Below are 24,232 nucleotides of genomic sequence, written 5' to 3'. Positions count from 1 at the left end.
TTTTACAAGCAGTAAAATTGAAAAATAATAGCAAGACAAAATAGCCATAAGGCCATTTTGGGATACCTGCGGCGCTTTCAATGGAGAGCAAAGCAAAGGTCGAAATTAGAATCTGTTAGTAGAATAAGCAGTCTTCTGTTTAGGTCATAAATCTGTCGTCTTTTTACACTTTCGGGCCTCTGCGCGAATCTCCACACTTTTCCAATCAGTGAGCATTTGAGATATTAGGCTAACTGATGAGGAAACTTATGAGGTATAACGTCGATTTTAAAAAATGTTTTAAAAAATACAGAACTACATGCTAATAAAAGAAAAGCAGTGAGGTATGTGGGGAATGAGCCAACTTGTAGCCCTCATCGGTTACCAATTTGAAGGCAAGTGTCTCCGGTTGTTTGAAAACAAAGAAAAAAGTTTTCGAAGTCGGGCACACCCAGGGATGACTCTAGGTCACACAACGGATAATTAATGACTTGTCGGCAGAAGAGCTCGGGACACAAGGAAGAGTCCAGGCATGCGGCATCATTCGAAGCTTGCAAATCTTACCTGACATCCAGTATTCCTCCCGATCTCTCCACCGAAGATGGGTCTTTGTATTTGGAATATTTACGCAAAACGACGGAACCGATTGACTGCCATGAAAGGATTGTTTTATAGGTGTATATAAATGGTTGCTCGATGCGAGAAGGTAACGTTTTATAGCTTCCTTATCGATTCAAACGTTTGCATAAAACAAAATGAGGCTACTTTGTGGATCAAATCGTTCATAGGCGCGCTGGGAACTGCTAATGCGCGCGCACTTAGACTTAGGCGTCCACAACCCCAGTACTCCGGGAGCTCGTTTTTCCTTCAGCCGAACCCCAGGCTCTGAATCTTGGCGTGGAACTGCTCTGGAGCACCACTCACCAGCAGGCGAAAGATTCCACCTCTAGCCTCAAGCTGTCTGCTCGCCTCTCGCTGCTTGCGCGGAGCAGGGTGGATTGACACGGTGAACTAGTGAACCAGTGGACTGACAGGACACACAGGGTGGAGAAGCCAACGGGGTTCGTTTGTCCAATAGGGGACTGCACGGCTACGGGGCCAACACATGCGCCATATGGTTATTGCAACCTGCAGGCTTCGGCAAGAGCGAACACGGTCAACCTCATTCCGATAATTGTTCCCTTCTCTGTCGACATCCAAAACGTTTCTTGTCTACTTTTTTCATTTTAAGGGAATGATGCCAAATTCCAATAAATAGCAAAAGCGCAATGCTTGCCTTTCTCTTGAGTTTACAAAAATAAGCTCGCGCAGCCTTTCTTGTGGTAACTTAAGTCGGTTTTGGTTTGCTAGCTTTGCCCTAATGCATGTTGCCTGCATTCACCAGCCTTACACTGCAAACCTCCAAGCCACTGCACTTGGCGTTCGTTCTTCGAGGCTTTTGTGTGCTAGGTTGTACACTACCCACGCAGAGATAGCAGAAAACAACAGGCGCGTGCGCTCACACACATCAAGCAGACATAGACGGAAGTTCAATTATAACTATTTAAACGTGTGATGATAGTATCCATGCTATTCTTAGCCACTGCATAAAAAAAGCAGACGCTGGCTCGAACATTTCCGGCTGAATTCTCTTATCGCGCTCCCCCATGCTTCTCAAATGGATGAAAATCCAGCATGTAGCCTCTGGATAGCGTTTCTCTGCTCATTTTTCATGTGCTTTCAATCGCTGCTCTGTGTAGACCGTTATGAATTAGAGAGAGGTTTGATATTGATTTATTTCCAAATGGGTAATTATTCGTGCATTAGGAGACAGGGGAAACACCTGGAAAACTCACCTAAGCTAACATAAAATAAATCGTAGCTACATGCAACTGCTACTGCTGGCCTAATAAAATGACGAATCCAATGAGAGACAAAGGGGCTACAAGATTCCGCGTGGGACCTAAAACATGATTGCATTAAGCCACCATGTTTAGTGATAGATGTTTATTTGCTATGATTTTTTAGTGATAGCGAAAACACAACTATAATTGTTGAGCATCCAACTATGATCGTTTAGTGGTACAAATAGACGACATTTATGTTATGTATGTTTATTTACTGCATATATCTAACATTCCACAGAAAACGGTGTGCGTTATCTAAGTTAGCCATGCCGAAATCTCTTGATTATTATTATTATTATACATTTGAGTTGTCTTGCGTCTGCTCTGTCAAGTGTGGGAATGTTTGCTTTAAATTAGTCAAAATCATACAAGGTTTGAAGATTAAATTGCGAAACGGCAGCCTAGTTTATACATCGCTCCATCTTGTTAGTGTACATTTGGATGCAATAAGAGGACAATATGGCCGACATCCAATCCAAAGCCTAAGGAAACTTGTTAGTGATGAACTATCGGATAAAAAAAAGAAAAAAAGGCCAACAAGCATCTCCAGTCAAATACACAGGCCTATCCATTACATAGAATTATCTAAACGCAAAATAAATTGATGTACAATTATCTGGGTTTGCTTTCTTTATGGGTATTTAAATAGTTCTACCCCACGATTTTAATGCTGATATTAACATAACTCGTAATTTGTACGACTGGCATACTAAGATTTAAAACGTAACAATTATAAATGTGATATTTTAATTATTTAATGAATATAAGGTTTATATTAACTTTTGTGATAAACCTAATTGTATAACTATACATGAACAACTATTTTTTTCTGCATAGATGTAGGGACTCTTAATGTCTATCCAAACTGACTGGCATTTTGAATCATTTATTCAACCTCGGCTGTCACTAAACACGTGAAATCAGATATGAGATCCGCCTGGCGAGTCCCTGCACGAAAAAATGTCCCATCTTTTCGCCCCCTGCGCATCCTCCAAAATGAGCTCGGATATTGTTTTTGACACAGCGCCCGGCAACAAGGAGCGCTGCTGGAATTATACATTTTGAACGTGCTCGCCATGCCGGTGTGCCCATTAATATTAGATAGGAGCCAAGGAGTTATTCTAATTTTGCTACACAAAGGTTTGTATTACCCAGGTGGAGAGGAGGTGAATAAAACAATGGCAATGCTATAAAGCAAAAGGTTGTTGTTTTTATTATTGTTATTATTATTATTATTATTATTATTATTATTCCTGCTGCTCATTTATTGCTGTTAACAGTAACATTAACAGTTATAGTTTTATTTTGACCTTAAAGCCATAGATTACAATAAATGCATGTCTTTGTGTTTGTGTGAATAAAATAATAAATAAAATCGATTAACCTCTTTGTTTGTGGTCGTCTTCTTCAGCGGCGCATGTGCATTACACAATTATTGCCATCTCTACGAAATAACATTAACACGTCATAAACAAGATTTACTACAGGTAAAGTCGCTCACTTGACAAGCCTCCTCCTAGTTCGCAGATAAGGGGGAGAATCCAGTTCAAATAGCATGCCAGCCAATGAGGCAGATTTCTGTGCTATTCTTTCAGTTTTCACAGTATTGAAATCACTTGTAAGAAAAAAAATGGGTTGTAACAATGATAAGGCTATCAAAGCCTTCTGTACTCAAGCAAATCAGAAAAGCCTACTCTTAAATCAGGCAATATTAAGTCTGTCCCACAAACAAACAAAAAAACAAAAAAAGGAATTTGAGGGGAAAAAAAGCTCTTCTTTGTGTCTGAAAGGCTAGTCGGTGACCCTCTTTTAGCCTAAAGGCAATTCAAGCTCTGTCGATGTTCTAGTTAAGAATAAACTAAAGCAGTTGCTACCACTTTCTGCTCAGTAAGTGCTCCAATTAGGTTTTTACACCATGAAGAAAAACAGCTGCAGTCCAGGTATGAGACCCCTGGCTATGAGTTTCCTGGCGGGCGCGGACACTTTTATGAGATTTACAAGGCGACGAGGCGTTCCCGTTTTGCCAAATTTAAACAAATCTTCCCTTAATTGGTAATTGCATATTCAGTAACTCAAGACCTGCAGCTACTTAGCCTTCATATTAGTCGCTGATCCATTGTCGTAAATCGTTCGCTATAATCAACTTGGGGGGCTTAAAGATGAAGGGAGAGGGCAAAAGCGAAGGGTCTTCGTTTTCGAAACAGAAAGTCTGCCGAGCCTAAACGGTAATCCGGGGAATCTCTTCCTCGTCCCCGTATATCGTCGCTCGCCCATCATTTTCAAAGAGAAATGATTTATCGCGCAGACGGCCATAAACAACACAACTCCCTCACAAATACACAATGGCAGCCCCGCTGCCGCTGACACACATATCACTATAAATCAAGCGAAGTAGCTGGCTGAAAAGACGGTACAGAGAGTGAGAGAGAGAGAGAGGGACATGCAAAGGAAAGGAGAAAGATGTGGGACGGTGAAGAAAAGAAGAGTAACACGCTGCTTTTCAAAATATATATATATGATATGAATGGAGCACGGTGTAATGCTATGACATGTCGCATCACTCCTGTTGGCAGCTGAATTCAAACGATGGAATGGGTTTGTGAGACATACATGCATGATGACAAGGGATGGCGAGGATGAGTATTTCTGGACGATATTTACCACAACATCACAAAACAGTAAATAAATGCAAGGAGTCGGGTAAGCCTGGAACGGTGGCGCGCGGCGGTCGAAGTGGCGTTCCCCGTTTCCTCGTATACTCACAAGCTTCACACGGTGAGACGCTCCCCCGTCCAAATTTGTTTTATTGCAGCCTCTGTGAGGGTCTCTGCCTGTGCTTTTTTTCGCTCCGCTATAGGGCTTGTTTTTAAAAGGACAGTTGAATTTCACGTCAGACACTAGGAGACCATGTCTGCGATATTCCTGACGAATACATATCTATTCTGCAACCACTGCATTAATTATTTAATGAATCACGTGACCAGGAGGGGGATGGGGGCACCACGGCTTGCACGCTCGCGGGATTACTATGACCCAACACTCCACAGCTACACTACATGCTGTTCTGTCCTTTTTATTCGTAAAATGAAATTCTTCATTCTTTTCAAGACAAAGGTAAAGAAAAAAGTTTGTTACGGCACGAGTGTAGCTATATGTGGTAAATGGTAACCTATGTGGTATGCATGGATAATTATGAGTTAAATTGCGTGCAAGTTTTCTGTCTTTTATAAGCCTAAGTATTTTTATTACAGACTTTTTTTTTTTATTAAAATTGTGTAACTTATATTAGTTGCGTATTCAGTCATGTTCCTATGAAATAGCCAACATTTGTAATCAGCGTTTCATATTTCATTTAGTTTTTTCTACTTTGTGATAATTTTCAAGCCAAAATATTGTCCTTAATGTTATATTGATGTCTTGTTTGATTTCTTTGTGACACTACTTTGAATATACATTAAATACTGATAAATAAAAAAGAGACTCTCTCTCTCTCTGTGAAGAAATTCTTACGATAACAAGCACTCTGATGAATGGCTGTTGGCATTACAACTGATATCACATACCCAATTTTCATCACTGATTCTTTGCCAGCTTATTTAACACTACAACCACGCGTTTATGACATTTTATCGAAATTAAGTCAGTTTAACGGTTTGAAAATTTCCAATGCAGAGAGCACCTTTGTAACAAGTTGGTAGGTTAGATGTTTGATTTAGCCCAAATTTATCCACATTCAGTTATCAAGTTGTGGTTTTTGTTGTTTTTTGTTTTTTTAATTATTATTAATATTTTCTGGAGTTCTTAGGCTGTGCAAAGACAGGTAGCATGCGACAGATAAAGGGATGAAAATCTCTTTTGGAGACCCTGCCGCGAGCCCTAACCAACAATAGTAGGATGCCCTTCTGCGCAGCACTGAGGAAAAACGGAAACAATAGACCTGGGGCTGAGTCAAAAGAAACGGAGCAGTACAGAGACTTTGAAGGTCAAACAATAGGCTGACTTGCTGTTGTGCTTCGAAGAAGTCTGCACCGTCTTTTCTATAGCTAATTTCAGTCAAAACAGCTCGAAGGAACGAATAAGACGCGCGATTAAAGTGTAGCCAACTTGCAGCAGTTTTTATCAAATGCAATTAGACTATTTGCCAAAGAATGTAAAGGCAATAAAGATAAGCTTCATGTGCAATTGAACCTCTGCAATTTTCTTCGAAATAGTGCAATTCAGTCCATGCATTTTCTCATTTGCAAGATAGCTGTAGCGGTGTAAATACAAACAAACATATAATATATTTGTATTTGAACTATATGTGAATTATATCAATGTTAACATTAAGCACCACTGTCTATCAAGATTAAAACACGTATGTATGTGACTCTGTGTTGACTGCTTTGTAAGAATAAAACTGAATTGTGTGATTCCCAAATGGATAACCATTTCACATGTGCTTTTAAAATATGTGACTTTAAGAATTAATCACGATGCATTTTTTCAGGTTTATTAAAAAAAATATATATATATATATTATAAGGTCTGTATTTCAGTTTTTGTAATTATTAAAAATGAAAAACTGGAAATGCATGCACGCTAGTAATGCTCAGAACAGAAATAAAAAGTACCCAATAATAAAAAATAATTTGAAAGCACAATGCGATTTTTTTTGTTCATGCATGTCTTTAAATTAGTTTAGGACAATGGGAATAGAGTTCAAATCCGTTTTTCAAATAGTGACCAAATCATCTGCAAAGTTATAAACGAAATAGCAAACATCTAGAAACTGAATCTTTAAAATAAACGTCAAAAAATGGGATAGGAATTATATTAAAATTCGAGACCTCTCTATTAATATATTCTGTGTCGCCAGCTTTTTACAATGCAAGTAAAAAAATAATTTTATATTTCTTTAATGGTTGTAATTTACTAAACGTGCATCAACAAGATCAACAGTACTGATAATAAAACATGATAATAATAATAATCATTATTATTATTATTATTAGAAAAGAGAGAGCTCAGATTATAAAGAAAAAATCAGTCAATGAATATCCCAGATTTTACAGGCGCTTAAGTAAACAGAACGTTTGGCTAAAGGCTAGGTTTATACAGAGCAGCAGAGATTGATTTACGGCACTGAGCATACCCTCTTTTATTGGGGACTGTAAATCTGTCAAAAGCGGCAGAACGCGTAGTGCCTTTTTAAAAAATTATATTCCTTGATAGGTAGACTCGCAGGACAGCTGCTTGTTGAGGTATACCTCTGTTTTCCATGTGTCAGGTTCGTTTGTTATAAAACTGCAATCAGGGAAAGGGTTTGGGTTAACCCAAATATTGTTTAAAATGTAGCGTCTTAAATTATTATTATTTATTATTATTATTAATATTGATATTATTAGCAATAACAATTATTTTAATTCAAAATAATAATGTATTAGATATTTTCACATGCTATCAACGAACCTAATCATTATGACTATAATATGTAGGAATAACTGCAGCATGCGCAAACTGTTAGTTGCACATTAAATGAGAAGTCACGTTTTCAGAAGCCAAGAGTAACAAATAAAGCACCTGAATATTCCTCTTTAGTGAGCTCACTCATTACTCTTCTCTATCTCAGGAAATAATGGAATCTGTATCGCAGCAACCATTCAGTTAGTTAAATATTAATATCGAATGAAGAGGAGCCCGGTTGGAGAGATACAGAGAGTTAAAGAAATAAATGCACGCCTAATCTGCATTTTTTCAAAACAAGAGATTAAACATATTTACTAAATAGTTGTAGTAGACCATGTGTAGATAGAGATCGGTAATAGTACAGTAATATTGATGAAATAGTAGATTAGTTATGCAGCAGAAAAGGGAGGGGTTGCGTTTTGCTGGCAATGTTAACAATGGTGATTTGCCTTACTTAATATGTGTCTCTTTAAAACACACACAAACACACACGCACACGCACACACACACACACACAGGCTCTCAGCCCAGGCCCACAATGCTGGCGTGCGCGGGCCATATATCTCTGTGACTATGCGGTGCTGACCTCCGCTCCGTGGCTTTTCACAATAATAATTCAGCAATGCGCGAGGGCTATTTGTTTCGCAATTAGCGGCGTGAACTAAAGCAGGCAGCACACCATCACATCAGCGTTACAAGGCCAAGCGGCGAGCTTTCCAACAAACCTTGAAGGAGGGAGTGAAGACCAGAACAAGGAGAGCAAGAAGGAGGGGGCTTACATGATACAATGCGAGGCGTTGTCACACAAAATAGCCGTCATATTTCTGGAGCGGAAGACCCTCTTGGCCTCCCTCACAGTGTTAGAGCTACTGAAATACATAGAAAGGAAATCGTAAAGTAATCTCGCGGTGTGTATTCTGCAGGTTTTGACACGCATGGTGACTATTCGGGCCTTTCACAAGCTGCTCAAACCAAAAGACGGGAGAGATGTTTAAGGATGGGTCTTTGCAAGGCCACGGCTGCTGTTGTTTTAAGGGCCCCGATAGTTTACTTGACTGTCTGAGGGAAGAGATAGCACGGTGCCCTCGGGTTACAGTGCCCCGGCCGCGCTGTTATGACAAACTCGCCCTAGGGCTTTGTTGACCATGTAGCACGTAGCGCTGTCCTGTCCGCGTCGGGTCAAGGGTTTCAGAAGGGTCAGTCTGAGCCTTCGCAACAGCCCTAATCGGTCAGAAAAACGTGTCCTCCAGTTGAACCCTTTGCTGCCATTCTGCCTGCTTGCTGCAAGAATCGATTTTTTTCTGTCATCCCTCAACTTCCCTCAATATCAGTTTCTATATTTTTTGTCTTTTTTGCCACGCTTCATGCTACACAGGTCCGCGGAGGGAGGCGAAAGCCGTAAACCAGAACCACTGGCCTTTTCTCCAATACGCACAAAAGATTGATTTGCAGGGGTTAAATGGCGGTGAGCCCGTATGAGAGCACTGGTGCTCATCTAAGCACACAACATGCAATTGAAGCAATTTGCTACAAGTCGTTTGTTTTAGGCAAATAGTTGCTCTGGAGACATTCTCTTCGGTGCTTTTCATACCTGTCTGACCAACAGAGCATCGAATAATTTATTCTCGAAACCGGCCACTTTGCACCTGTGTGCCACCCAAGCTCTCTAATGGAATAAAAATGCGTTTTAGGGTGGAGAAGACATACACATGCGCACACAAATAACGTGATATGCAAAATAAATAAAGTGTCATTGACAACAGTCATCAGGGCAGCATGTCAAATTGGCAGCTAGGACACTAGGTGTCTTACATATTGTATGTGTATGTGGCACATTGCAACTCATGCATATTCGCAGTGTTGATATAAGACACACACACATGCGCGTTCACGAGCACACGAAGGGACAAACAGACGCTCGTGTGCTCGCATTTTTTTATAACTTTTTTTTGGGGGGGGGGGGGGGGGGGGGCAAACAGACGCTCGCGTCCTCGCATTTTTTATTTTTTTTTGCACTCCATACTTCAGCACCAACACACACAAATACACAATGTAACAATGCCACAGATGCGCTACTCCAAGACGAAATGGAAAACATGCTACCACTTTAGTTGCCACACACCTAGAAGTTATCACAAACACACGACAACCGGTTCCCAAAAGCTACCCTTACTGTCAAAGCAGCCATAAAACCCATCCGTGGCGCAACACGACAAATGTGTCTCTGCTACCCAACTGCGAGAAGGCCATAAAGCAATAAAACTCAAAACATTAAAAGTGCTGCAAATAAAACAAAAGTACTGTACCTTAAACGCTGCCATCTCTCGTCCTGCGAAGATTCTCACTCGCGCTAACATTTTCAAGAGATTCTTCATGGGACATCCCTCGCCAAAAAAGTTTTCTTGTGGCATGACTTAGTGAATAGAAGATGGTAGAGGAGGGAGGGGGGATGTCTTCAAGTGCCCTTCAAGATTTCACTCCCCTCCTAGCAGAAGGTCCGAGCAGTTGTGCTGCCGAATGACAATAGGAGAGAAGACTTGTTTAAAGAGAAGCGGTGATTAATGATTTTTCTGTATAATTCTCACATTTTTCTTTAGGCTTCTGTCTGCAAATAATGGTGGTGAACTTTTGAGGCCCTCAAACGAAATCTGTTCACTCCTATTCAAATCAGTGTGGCTTTTTTAAAGAAAATAAAATATGTGTGACAACAATAGGATTCCAAGGTCTATACAGATGCCACAAGCAAATGCATCTATTTAAGTTTTCGAGTAGCCTACATTTTGAGAGACACGTGTTAAAAATGCATTTAAATTGCATGTAAGATTTGGGTCTGTTTGGGTCTCAACCATAAAATGGGTTTATGTAGATGTACTGAATATATATATATATATATATATATGTGTGTGTGTGTGTGTGTGTGTGTGTGTCTGTTAAAAACTCTAAAACATGTATGCCACTGCAATCAGTATTAGCCTAGATAATAAAAACAAAATATTCTCAACTATATTATCAAAAAACAAATATGTACACAGCTGTTCATTTAACTGTTTCAACTTTCAACTATGGTCCTCATATGATTTTACTGCCTTACATTTTTTTGCTTTTTAAAGTGTTTGACGTTATGTCCAGACAGCATTTCATAAATAAAAGGGAGAAAACAGACAAATGGCTTTAGCAGGCTGTGTGGCGAAAAGGCCTCTCTGTTATCAACAAGCAAGTAATAGAAAATCTTCTCGGTGCCACGGAATGCAAGAAGACCAATTTAAGGCCATACTTTTGTGTAAAGTTCAACGCCAGCAAACGGAATGTTATTTTCTCCGGCTCTATATTTTCAATACCTGCTCTGAGAAAAGAAAATGAAAATTAATACAAGGGCTGCGCCTTCCAAAAGAAGCCATTTGTCTTCTTGATTATCTATTTGGTTGTCAGGGTTTGAGCTATGGCACCGACCCGCTCCTTTGTAATATAAAAAACACACAGCTTGCGCTGGCAAACAGTCGCGAAACTGTTGTGCAAGAATTACACTCATTAAAGCATTAAAAGCCCACGAGCCGAGAAACTATTTAACTTCTGCTTTTTTTTAACATGGATCCATATTTTTAGGCGCATTCACGGCATGGTTGAGCAGAGGGTTTGTGCACCGTTAAATTAAGGAGAGACGAGACAGAAAGGAAGGGTTTTGTGATTTAGAATAAGATTACAAGGCGTAATGTACCAGGATTACTCGCAATGCAGCGATATAAATCACTAGAGAGATATGCAGTGATCTTCAAGACAGGCGAGTGCTACAAGGCTAACGAAAATGCGCAGTGGCAAGCCAAATTCAATTAAATTGTGTTTTTAGCAAAACAGAGGACGATTGTATCCACCTATACAAGAAACATGTATTTAAAATAAGCATATCTTGCTTTAAAAATCCACAAGAAAACATGACACATGAAGAAAGATCATACTTTTCCGCCATTTATTAAATTTCTAGAGCTATTTACATGTAACAAAGGTAAACAGTGAAAGGTACAAGCAGAAAGAAGACAAATTACAAGCATGTAAGAGGAGAAATTTACAATTCATCAGCGAGAAAACTGATCTTTGGAATGTAAAAATAATATAATAATAATAATAATAATAATAATAAAATAAAATGCATAAAATTGAGAGAGAAAGAAAGAAAGAAAGAAAGAAAGAAAGAAAGAAAGAAAGAAAGAAAGAAAGAAAGAAAGAAAGAAAGAAAGAAAGAAAGAAAGAAAGAAATGTGATGTGCACATGTCTATGTACCATAAAACAAAACGAGGGTGGTAGTGACATAATAAAGAATAAACGAAAATATAGTGTATTTACTCATGCAATATACGCACCTTTCTCTATACACCCTGGCCACATTTAATTTAAATTTCATTTCAACGTACAAATGCTCAGATTAGCTATTGCAGATATTTGCCATTAAATCCAAAGAACTTAAACGTATCACTTCATAAAACTAGACCAAAAATAAAATAAAAAAAATACAATTGAGGTAATTCAAATAGTACTTAGCAGTGCTCTCATTAAAATGCTTTGCGTTGTACCGGTTTTGGTTATGCATATCTAGCCGTCCAGCTTCATTGAACTTTTATATTATATTTAATATGAATAACAACTGATTAGTAATTTGCTGTTCTTAATCTGAAATGCGCTAAACAGGCGAGTGAAACAAGTCCCTGTATTTTTAATGAGCGACAAATGGACCACACGCACAATAAACCCTCAGTCCCATTGGCATTGCATTCAAAATGCAAATAGCAAATGCAAAATAACCTAATTGCTACAAAATACAAAACTTCATATCAGTTGAAAAACACTCGGCTAGTTATTTTTAAGCCAGGGGAATAAAGGGAGTTAGAAAAGGCTTCTTGACAAAACAGAGCGACTCATTTATTAAGCACAACGCTAGACGTCGAGGTAATGGGCAGGCCTACGGTTCATCCTTTGTACCACAGAGTAAACATGACAAATGGGGCCGAGTTTGGCGTGATTAAAGATGAAACACGGATCCATCTTCACCAAATCTGAAAACTATCTGCCGCCTTCTGTGCTTATGGAAGGGGCGAGTGAGCAGGAGAGGCGTGCGTGATAAAAATGGGAACCAGACTGGGAAGGCAGCCCATCTATAGTAGCATTTGAGTTCGAGTCTTCACCCACTTTTAGTGTTAAAAAGATGAACATTTTCTTTGCTCCTTTCCCCCACATCTTCCTCGTATTTTATCCCTGTAATTAGAGTGCAGGGGAGAGTTGGGAGACACAACGCGGGTAAACTCCACGTTCTACACTCCAGAAAATTAGTTTTTATAATTGTACGTGTTTTGTGCAACAGTGGAGGGCTATAGACTTGGCGGAGGTCCGCTTGCACGGTTCTGATTGCTTCCAAGTGTCGGGCCGCTGCTTGAATTAGTGTTGGCAGAGCTGCTGCGTATTTTGGTGTTGGGAAGCTTATGATCCTTCTTCCACTTCATGCGCCGGTTCTGAAACCAAATCTTAATCTGTCGTTCGGATAGGCATAGTGTATGGGCAATCTCCACCCTCCGTCTGCGAGTCAGATAGCGGTTGTAATGGAACTCTTTCTCCAATTCCAAGACTTGCTGCCGCGTGTAGGCTGTGCGTGAGCGCTTGGGTTCACCCCCTGAGTAGTTCGGGTTCACTGTTGGGATACAGAGAGCGACACGTTACAAAAAAGTATAACACAATCACACACAGCCCCACACACACACTCACTCACTCAGTCACGCGTATGTAGATATGTACACTCCAGTTCATGAACAACCAGATGCACAAACACTATAATAATAGCCTATAATGTAATAAATGTATTTAGACATGAAAAAATATATCTGTCTATCTCGTATTTGCAAGTATACAGTGTGACTGTTTAAAGATTCGGTTATGCAAAAATGGCAAACAAAACAAAAAAGTGGCCATTGTCTATTTAAGATAAGCATAGTTGCGGGACAGTGACACTAATTTCCAGACTTTATTGGTCAGTCAGTAATGGCAGCAAAGATAAAACGATAGGGATATTATATGTTTGCATAAGAATTCATAAAAAAACACATATTCAGCAATTCACTATACGAGGGAACAGCATAATCTATAGTTGGCTGTGGGCGACTAATGTTAAGCCGTGATTTTGCAAACACGGAGTTTGCCCCCTTTTCAGCGCACACCATGGCAGCTCTAGAATACAAGCACTAATTATCGTGGAATAATAGTTCATAAAAAAGTCCGACTGTTTGTATTGCCATTAATGTTTTATTATCGTCCTCATAACTATTCATTTTTTAGCTCCCATAATACTTTTTTTTTATTATTATTATTAACCATAGTTAAGTGACAGTGTAAAGTACACATTGATCCGTCCAGTCACTTAAAATCAAATTACTAAAACATAAAACTTAACTTATGGATTACATGAGAACTCATAAACCTCTTCTCGGGAAGAAATTAGAACGAGAAAGTTGCATAGACCCCGAAAGATCTTAAAGAAGGAGTGTAATAAAAATTTATGGAGGGTGTAATTATATTGCCCTGCAAACAGACGATCGTAAATCTCGACCAAGGGCAACTTCATAAGGGGAGCAATAGATTTAACGCCGGACATTAGGCTTTCTAAAGTGGCTGAGCTGTCTGCGCACGGAAACACTAGTAAGAGAAGTTTAGCTGCACTTACCGATGTTTACGTGGACTTTTTTCATCCAGGGGTATACCACGGGATCTTTTCTTGAAATGACCGTTGAAGTGTTTTGGCTAGAGGGAGTCTGACCGCAGGCAGGCGGAGGGCTCGGAGTAACCGAGTCGCAGCGATGGCTTGGTTCAGGGAGAGGGGTCGAGAGTGCGGTTGTGGGTAGAACGTGACCTCGCGGAGAGATGACCGCGGCAGGCTGCCCCGGTCCCTGGCACGATGTGTAGGGTGAGTCGGCGCAGCCCGACCGCTGGTGGTAGATCGGCTCATGCTGGAACGAGGGGTCTTGCCTCTGGGCGCTGTAGTAGTCCGGAGAGTGACTGGGTAGGTAGTCGCTCTGGGAATATTCCTCGCAGGGTGGAAACTTGGGGTCCACATAGTTGGAGTTGATCAAATAGGAACTCATGGCCATTAATTTCTTTGAATTGCACACAAAATATACTAAAATTTATATGTATCCCTTTACTCGTTTTCCTGTTTCGTAGAACCCTCCTACTTTCTGTCAAGTGAACAAAGTTAAGGGTCCATGTGACATCGTCAGCCAATGGCGTGGATCTTCGAGATTCCCGGATAAGGAAATGGGATTAGTCAGTTTAGACCGCGCTCATCAACTCGCATTTTGGAATAGTCCAAAATTCCATACTTTCTCATATGTTGCTATGCGCTTGATTAGATAGTGAGTAAATCAAAACAATAACAAGCTAAAGCAGACACGGCGAAAAGGCATGCTGGATTCTAGCAGCCCCACAGAAAGTCACGCCCCCAGTCCCTCTCAGTTCATCTGCAGATTGAGAACATGACTACACCTCTAAAGAGCTCTTTCAGATTTGGCGAACAGAAATCCTGCTTAATTTTGGCCAGTGTGCATGAAAAGCGGTACCAGGGGAAAGTGATGCAAGAAGCTCGCCTTGGCCAAGCTCTTAAATGCACTCGCTAATAACGGTGAGAGAATAGTCGTGGCTTGAGCAGCGTGTCAGAGATGAATCTGGGCTTGTTTAAGATCGATAGAAAATTCATCAACTAATTCAGGTTACAAAGCCTCCTAAATCACAAAGGAGACCTTCTGCATTTAAACGGAGTCTGCAGTCGTTCCACTCCAAACAGCGCGTTTATCCTGCATGCCAAATCTACACACACTGAATAGTAATATATGTGCTCAATTCACTATTAACACCAGCAGCAAATATCTAGCTGTTTACTGATAATAATGTTTAAAAATCACCGCATTCAGATAATCATTAATCAGTGCAAAACTGTAGCTACAAATTATTATTATTATTATTATTATTGCTAATTTCGAATTCTTTCAGTCTCACAAAATATGACATCATGAGCGCCCTTCAGTTCTAGACCACAATTTACAGAAAAAAAATGTAGTTGTTAAAGGGGGAAAAAATCGTTCTTGCTACATTATTCCACTACCAAACAGTCATTAAAATCAAACCGAGAGTTATTGTGTCATCTTCTTTGCCCGTTGAAGTTGAAATGTAGCCTATACATCAACTACATACTCCCCTAGATACGAATTTGTGACTGTGCGTCTGTTTACACAAATCCGGATCTACAGGGTATATATAGATGACAGGTATCTTCTTGACAGGTATTGAGAGAGCCTGCTCACCTTGACAGTGCCTTCCCAGTGTCAAGTGTTGCACCTGGAACAGTCTGCCTCCAAGGATATCAGCAATCTGTCTCGCCACTTAATGGATCGGTGCTTCCTTGATAAACTTTGCTAATGGTTTGTGGTAAACACTGGAGATTTTCTTGTACATTTCTCCCCAACATAGAAACTAAACACACAACCTCAGAGAGGAAAATTGAATTTTCCTACCCTCGAACTCAAACTCTTTGTCTCTTCAATATATACTGAACGTGCACCTTTGTCGTCTCGGTGTGCTAATTTTGTCAAAACGTTTCAAATCCGAAAGGAAAAAAATAGATTGTCGTTGGAAATGAATAAAACATACAATTACAGGCTAAGATTTATACAACATCTATTCACACCAGACATGAATTTTAAAATAATTAATTAGAATCTAACATACAAAGCGCGCACAGGCCAGCAAGTAAATGCGACCGCGACTGGTCTCAACAAAGGTCAAAGCAAGCTGAAGCAGCACTGGAATAAAACATGTGGGGTTTATGGCAGGTCAGCTCTGTTTGTTGCCAGCAAACACCAGTCAAACGGCGAATAAATAGCGAGGTGAGAGGGTATAAAACAATAAAATATGCACATAGGACAATACCAATAGTTCTCTAGCCCCCTGACACCGAGCAAACATTTTATGACTCCTTAAACAAGCGTTTCTCTCACCAAACACTCATTTCATGAAAAATGTTCTGAAATAAAGAACTTCTAATTCATTCGAAGCAGTTTCTCTTTGTTTTGGGGATGCACCGATATTTCAAGGCTGTTTTTTAGATGTACAGAAAAGGTAAGATTTCCTTATTTAATTCTACGGTAGAAGTAGGAAAATGGGAAAGGGGAAAAAACGAAAACGCATTAATTTTTCGATACTGCAGTTTACTTGCTATTTAAAATGATCGACCGTATCCGATTTATTACAGCAGCAAGCAGTATGTTACGTCAGTAAATCTACACAAAATGAGGGATAAACATACAATTGTTTGTAACTACATATTGCTCCGTATCCCACATATCATACCTAAACGAAAAGAAAATTATACTAGAAACAAGTTACTAATTATCTAGTAAAAAAAAAAAAGTCACTAGATAAACATCGTAAAATTAATATTGTGTCCAACGAAACTGTCGTTGCTTACCAAAATATTTCAAATGAACAAGCATCATTTCACAATACATCGTAATATTCGCATATATATCATATCATTTTCCATCTAGCACTAAAACAATGCCAAACAGTTAACCATTTAAATTAATCAATTTAAATTTATAATTTAGATTTAGATTTTTTTTAAATAATGATTCAGTAAATGTCAAAATATTGCAATGAGATTGGAATTATATTTATATATTATTGTTTGGAAATTTAAATCTGGAGGGTTTCTGGAGAGCCTTTGTTCTTCTGCTGCACAGGCAAAAACGTACTATAAAGTGACTCCAGGGTATACACGAATGAAATGTATGAATACTTGTATCAATATAATATCGAATAGTATCGAAATATTCTCAAACGAAGGAAAATCTTTTTTCATTCACTGTGCAGTTTGAATGTGTATAAAAAATTGTATCATATCAAAGAAATCTTTAGCACCCCTAGCGTTTGGCAGTCAAAGCTCTGGCAATTTTTCAAATGGGCCTCTGCCATTTTCAGTCCTTTTTTCAACGTGCTTGACTCTTTTCTTCTCTCTCAATTCATTTTGATTTCTGCTCGGTAATAATCGTGCCGACCTTCTTGCACTGAAGCACGTTAGCATCCACGTCCGAGTTGAAAACATGAAAACGGCTAACAGTTTAATGTTTAGATGGCTCAGCTATTCATTCACATGTAACCTATACACCTTATTTCAAATTTTATCGATGCAAATGTAACAGCAAAGGAGAAAGTTCAGCCTTGGTGTCCACTCTAACCCTTTCACCCTCTGAAGTCCCCGACCTCTCCTTCACCCCCGTGAGCCATCTCCTTCTAAAAGCCATGGGGACCTCAAGCCATCTGCCTCATTATGGGGTTAATGTGTACACCGACAGGCATTCAAAGCCACGGCTCAGAGACTATAGCCAAGGTAAATATTCACCATATAAAACCCACACACGCAACAGTGCAACTCCGTGGGGCTTGAATTCAAAGTCATAACTCCGTTATGATAGGAGGGGGGGCCCATACTCTCGTCTCAGTGTGCGCGAGCACGTGGTCCGCCCAAGCAAACACCTGCAGAAGAGAGCGCGGCAATATGCAAATGAAGCGCCTTTTTCTTTACTTACTTTTTTTGACTCTGAGCGTTGCATCTCTCATTTTGGTAGTCTCTCGCCCATATCTTCTCTCCTTTGCCGTACGCGGTCTTTGCAAGGGATTGTCGCCGCTCCAAAGCCCTTCTTTTCGTTTCAACCGTTCCTGCGAGTCCCTCCGTCTGAACCCCCCCCTCACTCCTTTCTCCAAAGCCACAGGTTTAGCCCATGACCTCGCCGTGATACCTTTGTGTGCTCAACTCCCTCTCATTTCCGTGGGTCCCCTCGAGCTCCTCTTTAACATCAAGCGACGATAACAGAGAGGCGGACATTAAAACATCCAAGAAAATCTTCAACCGACTCAAGAGCTCAGAAAAAGCAGTAATAGGGAAAAAAAACCACAGAGCCACCAACTTCGACAGCAGGAGTCATCGCGCCGTATTTTTCGTTTTGATATCTTGCTGGCGACAACAAGGGGCTTTCCCCGCACAAAGCAGCCTTCTCTGTCCTAAAACAACTAAAAATAAAATGCATGTTAGCCTCGAGCAGCTGTGAGCTCTACAATACCACTGGGCGATATAAGGCATTTTGTTGTGGACTCTCAAGTTTTCATATTAATCTCGTACTTTGGCAGTCTTTGTTAAACAGCGAGGCGTGTCACGAGTCCCAGTACATTTTAATATTTGTTAGACGCGCTGACCCCCGGTTCACCCCTTCTCTGGGTCTCTCCCACTCTAAAGTTCTATAGTAATGCATGCATAGTTTACTCGCTCATATTGAATTGTGCCCAGGTCATTACTTTGAAGAAAAATGGCTCGAGAAAAGGGGTCATTCAAAAAGGCTTTATAACCCACAAATCAGTTCAACCATAGAGCATTTCTTTATTTCCCTAGTTGCATTCACAACACTAAAGGAGATATTCAGCGTGCATCTAAAAGTCCAAACTATAAAAACGACTGTTTATTACACACACTGCTAAATATTCATTTAGAATAGAGAACTACATCTATGCAATTTACAAGATGTTAAAAGTTCGTTAATTCGTTAACTAAAAATAACCTCATATAAATTATTTTTTTCTGTGTGAAAAATTAAAACACGTTGTGTGTTAATCTGCTCAAAGGGTAACGACAAATGCCTACTTGATAAAATGATCCACATATTTAAAAATAAATTATGTAAGCTAAATCATATATTTGTTTAGAATTATATTTAAATATATTTCTAAAGCGCTAGATGTTGCAAAGCGAAAACTGTTAAGGGGCTATAACAATGAGCTATATATAAGATATATATATATACACACACACACATATATATATATATATATATATATATATATATATATATATATATAATGAGGGTACAACACTGCCCAGCAACGGCACATGCTAGGATGGAATGGAAATTAATTCATTGAACTCTAGCTGAACTCCAAATGGGACGGGTTTTCTAATATAATTATTCACCACTTACGTACGTTGTTTCTGAGAATACCAAGTCGTTCAGCCTCACATCATCCTGACTCACCACCATTAGACCAAATGTTCGTGCCAAAAATTAATATTCATGACCAAATTATCAATTGCCCAGTTTCTCGGCGCTTTTTCAACACTAACATATTCCGAACGAGCCTTTAAAATCTAAATTTAATTTCTCAAATAAAAATGAAAACCAAACTAGTTCTAATCCCAACGTCTCAATCTTTTCGCCTTGTAAAAAGTGAAGATTTATTTAAAATAGCTAGAACTATTGTTAAAGAATATTATTTATTTAGTTTTTGTTTCTTGTTTTTTTTGTTGTTTAAGTTATTCATGACGATTGGTGGAATATTATATGAGATATGATATGATATGATATTATATGATATGATGGCTCTACATTTGAGTTTCCTAAGAAAGGGAAATGTGCTTCTTAAACAAATTTCCTTTGTTTATTCACAACTTGTCTACATTTTAAACATGTAAACAAAATACCGCAGGTGGTCTTCCGTTTCGAACGAGGAGAATGTGATCAACAAACAAAAATGCGGAACACAATAAGCCTTATATCAAAATAAAAGGAATGGCGTCACTGAAATAATTGTATTCCTTTCGATATCAGAAAAAGAAAATATTTTATTTGCCTGGCGTTGAACAGGCTTTCAGCGCATTCATAATCACAAGCTCAGTCACGAACAGTAAGCTTGTTATTACAAAATGTATAGATAGCCAATAAGTTTCTTATTTCTCATGTTCACGTGAATATTATGATAAAGTGCATGCTCGTCAGAATCCCTATATGCAAGCTTTATGGCCTAGTTAAAATTATTATTTTAAACAAGGAAATGTCGATTCACATTTGGACTTAAAATATTAGGAATGTAATAAAGTAGATAGAATAAACAATTAAATAATGCGTTTTTAATAATGTATTTTTTTAACAAAACGTCAAACACAGCAGCACTGTTTTATTTTTGACAGGTAAACATCAAACTGATTTTAATGATTTTTTTCGAGCGTCAGGTTTCTAACGCATACGAATAAATCTAATGATCTGTTATATTTGCCTTTGACTGGACTTATTTGTTTAATAAACAAGCTGGCTTCTTACAAAATACATCAATGCAATTTAATACAATTAAGCTATGAATACGCTACATTTTATAAAAGGGTCGCAGTGCAACATCCGGCCTCTTCGTTGATGCGCAACCTCAAGAATCGATCGTCTTTTTTTCTCCTCAACAGACCCTTTCGCGGGAACGTGCTTTGTTACAAAGTCTGTCTTCTCAGCTCTGCTCTTTCTATCATTTTTCTAATCTTTTCAAAAGAGACAGTCTGAAACCCCTCACCCCCCACTCTTTCTCCTTCTCCCACTTTGCCATTGGCATCCAGCGATTGGTCAAGCGCAGTGAGTCGACAGCCAAAGACCGAGTCACGCACTACGTAAACTTTTGACCCCTGAACTTTTTGACCCCTCCAAATCTCGCGCCACTTCTAACGAGACTACGTTCACCTTCTCTCACTCCTTTGGATTAAGCGTAGACAGAGAGAGAAGGGAGAACGAGCCAATCTTGTGCCTATAGCTTTATGCTTCCTGATTTTGGACAAAAGCATTGAACTAGGCTGCTGAAGGTGCTGACGTTTCTATTGGCAAAATGCTGAAAAGTGTTAGTTAGCACATTTCTGATCAAACTCAAAATCTGTCAGATGGAATTTAGGATCGTATTCTATGTTGATAATTAAAATCGCATATTTCTAAATGTTTCAAAAGCTTTAGTCCTTAGAACAGGGCGACAAGCAGAAACCAGAAGCCTCAGACTTCATGATCTTGGTCTAAAGCGGGCTCTGCTGGCGATGGAGGAGAGTTACATCTGAGAACAATCTAACTCGAGCATAAAGTCAGGAGGAGAAAGTATATGATATGCATTTTATTTATTTGAAAAAAAAATTTATAGGATAACTTACAACTAAGACACGTAAATATACCTATATTTGCTCTAGCTGATCATTTAAATAAAATGGAAAATAAAAATAAAATTTATAGCCTAATTTGATTTATTGGCCATAAATAATTTAATTTAAATTTGACAAAATTACCATCATAACTTCAGTTATGTTTTAAAGTTTAATTCGAATTATTTCCCAATTAAATGCAAATATTGAGATTATAAATAACTATACTAACAATAATAAATTTGTTGTTCGTTATGTAATTTTATGTTTAATTTATCTTAGCCTAATTATGATTTATGCATATGTAAATCATTTGAACAAAATAAATATGTCCACTTTTTAGCCTTAGCCTATAACGAGACGGTTTAAGAATTATTCATGTAGCCTAAATGAATACTTTTTTTTTAATATACATTATTTATAATTAAATTGAAAAGCCTAAATATTTGCAGTATCTAATCAGGGGTTTTGTATGATCAAATTCGGACCATTTTTAATAGGCTACGCCTTAAACGGGTTATATGAATAATCAATCTGTGGCTTAGTGGTTAGCCCGGATATGGCGAGCTGGCGACGCGAGTTCAAATTCTGCTTGTATCGCCATATCCTTAGTCTTTCCTTTTCTCTGAATTTCCTGAAGTGTCAAGAAGGCCAGCAGAACATGAAGAAAACCACACTAAATTGTATGTTTGTTTTGTTGTTGTTGTTTTTTGTCTTGGCTTTAAATTGAAGAATTAGAACTAATGTTTAAAAAAAGAGAGAGAGAAACAATTGTATAAAACTGTATAAAAAATGCTTAATTTTGCTTTATGGACTAGTTGTATTGTTTTGCGCTTGCGCCTTCGCAGCAGTGCCCGTCTGCTGACCCCTGGATGATCCCGTCCCTATGCATTATGGATGAGATATGCTCCCAGATTGCCCCTTATCAATATGCAAAACGCATTAGTCTTAAAATTGCTATTTAAACGTTCGAAATTGCTGCGTCTACATGGTAGAGGCTTCATGGAAATCATAGAAATTGATTTTTAGTACCAGATGCTCAATGGACAGAGAATGCTGGATTGAAATGTCCTGTTAAATAATTTCTCTGAACCTCGTTACATCAATAAAAAGTACAGTAATACCAAATAGTCGTATATGTCTTTGGGCTAACTTTCACAGACCACATTCATAGACTGTAGTCTTTGATCCCCTGAGTTTGTGTCAAAACGTATCACACACACCCTGCAAATATTTCTCTGACGCACAAACACACCTAGAATTAACGCCCAGTCGCCTTAGTGACTCAAAGCACATATAAACACTCAAGGGAAATTGCTATTCCTCATTTTGCATTGTTTTATATTTGCATTGTATGCTATAAGTATGGACTTTATGATTGTGGTTGACCTCGATTGTGGTTGTATGGACGCCTGTCTTTTTAAGTGACTTTCTAGAGGAATGCGCGCTTTTTTTTCTCGGAGGCCAGAGCCCTCCCCGCTCATATCATTAAAAAGGAAGCTGATGAAAAATGAAACGGTAGCCCTCGACTCATGCTCGCGACCACAATTTCGCCTTCCTGTTTACGGCCTGAAACTTCCTAACTCTGTTGCTCGGACATACACACATACTCTCCTTTACTCTCTCTTGTGCGCGCTCTCTCTCCCTCCTTCTCCTTCTCCTTCTTTCTCACACACAGAAATGCCAAATGGAGGGCTATAAAATCTGTAACACTCATTGAAAGTAGGCTGTAAAACACCCTGAAAGCTTAACATTTATTATTTTGGAGGTAATGTTGATGTTAAATGCAGAGGAGCAGCAAAGAACTAAACAAGTATTTGATAAGATAAATAAGCATAGGTGTTTGATTTTCCATTAATTTACAACGTGTTTTCTAATAAAGGTTAAGGTCTGGCAAGCCGGTCCCGAAAATCCATGTCCAACATATTGTGTTACTTATACATAGGCCATAGGCTTTTTTACCGTTTGTAATGAATACGCCATTTAAATACGCAATTTAGATTGTAGTTTAAATAGCTAAATATCACTTGCATTAATATCCACTGAATAATTAAATAGATTATTAAATATTATTAAATTATATCAGGAAACTGTTTAACTGTTTTAAAATTAGTGTTAACTACAGCGTTTTGCATTATTATGCTTTAAGCCTATAGTTACACGCTCTAACTGAAGTGACGGTGGGATTTACAGGACATGACAATTAATAGCAGAAGTAAAGTCTTAGTTTCTCTGTAGCTACACATAAGAAAATAGGTAAAAGAAAAAATATAAAGAGGTCATTCGCGCTACCTTGAGTGTAATATAATGATATGCTCAAACCGTATACTTGAGTTGAACTCGGACTGACCTCAGGCGACAAAAAATGTTCTGAAAGAACAATCAAAAATATTTATTCAGAAAGTATATTTATACTGTAGGAGTTTATATATTATCATAGTTATTTGTCTGTGATAAACATAGTTATATCATAGTCTAACTAAATACTTTACTCCAGTTGCCCATTTAAAAAAGTACAACTATGTGTTCCTTACGCGCTTCCTCTCTTGAAAATACAGGGGCGGGGAAGGAACAAAACTTTGCTTGTAGAACCTTAGGGAGGCATATTGTCATATTGTTGTCTGTGTGTGTGTGTGTGTGTGTGTGTGTGTGTGTGTGTGTATGTGTGTGTGTGTGTGTGCGCGCGTGCGTGAGTGAAAGAGAGAGAGAGATCCAGGGAGATGATTTTCACCTACTTCATAAAAATTATTCGCCATAATGTGCAACTAACAATTATTTAAAAAATGGTCAAGACCTTTCGAGAAAGAAATATCCACACAAAAAAAAAACATTATTTTCACTCACACACAGACACACAGACACACACATAGGATATATATATATGTATATATATATATATATACAC

General features: G+C 38.6%; 2 protein-coding genes across 5 annotated transcripts in view; both read right to left on the bottom strand.

The window, feature by feature from the left end:
- The window catches only part of LOC306853348 (homeobox protein Hox-B3a), a 51,803-nt gene that overhangs the window by 14,285 nt on the left and 13,286 nt on the right, over positions 1-24,232 (bottom strand). For 2 of the 4 annotated variants that reach the window (XM_079390661.1, XM_079390658.1), the window contains exon 2: positions 9,620-9,823. The gene's annotated coding sequence lies outside the window, so the exon portion shown is untranslated. Of the gene's footprint in view, positions 1-903; positions 1,393-9,619; positions 9,824-17,929; positions 18,474-24,232 lie in introns of those variants that run through there. The other 2 variants (XM_079390659.1, XM_079390662.1) reach the window with 2 other exon arrangements.
- Positions 11,368-14,601, bottom strand: LOC306849725 (homeobox protein Hox-B4a). Its single transcript, XM_079384986.1, has 2 exons — positions 14,014-14,601; positions 11,368-12,987 (listed from the first exon to the last, which is right to left on the bottom strand). Exons 1-2 carry the CDS (start codon positions 14,435-14,437, stop codon positions 12,671-12,673), a joined length of 741 nt encoding a protein of 246 aa, XP_079241112.1. The 5' UTR covers positions 14,438-14,601; the 3' UTR covers positions 11,368-12,670.

The sequence above is a fragment of the Barbus barbus genome, assembly GCF_936440315.1.
Source record: "Barbus barbus genome assembly, chromosome: 3".
NCBI classification, from domain to species: domain Eukaryota; kingdom Metazoa; phylum Chordata; class Actinopteri; order Cypriniformes; family Cyprinidae; genus Barbus; species Barbus barbus.
The sequence above is the reverse complement of the archived record's forward strand: the minus strand, read 5'-3'. Positions and strand labels throughout refer to the sequence as shown.

What these genes read in the sequence shown, in the direction of transcription:
- LOC306849725 (XM_079384986.1), bottom strand. Translation starts at nt 14,437, where the DNA reads ATGGCCATGAGTTCCTATTTGATCAACTCCAACTATGTGGACCCCAAG. An exon ending in AAAAGTCCACGTAAACATCG is followed by an intron (nt 12,988 to 14,013) that starts GTAAGTGCAGCT and finishes GTATCCCAACAG; the next exon opens with TGAACCCGAACTACTCAGGG.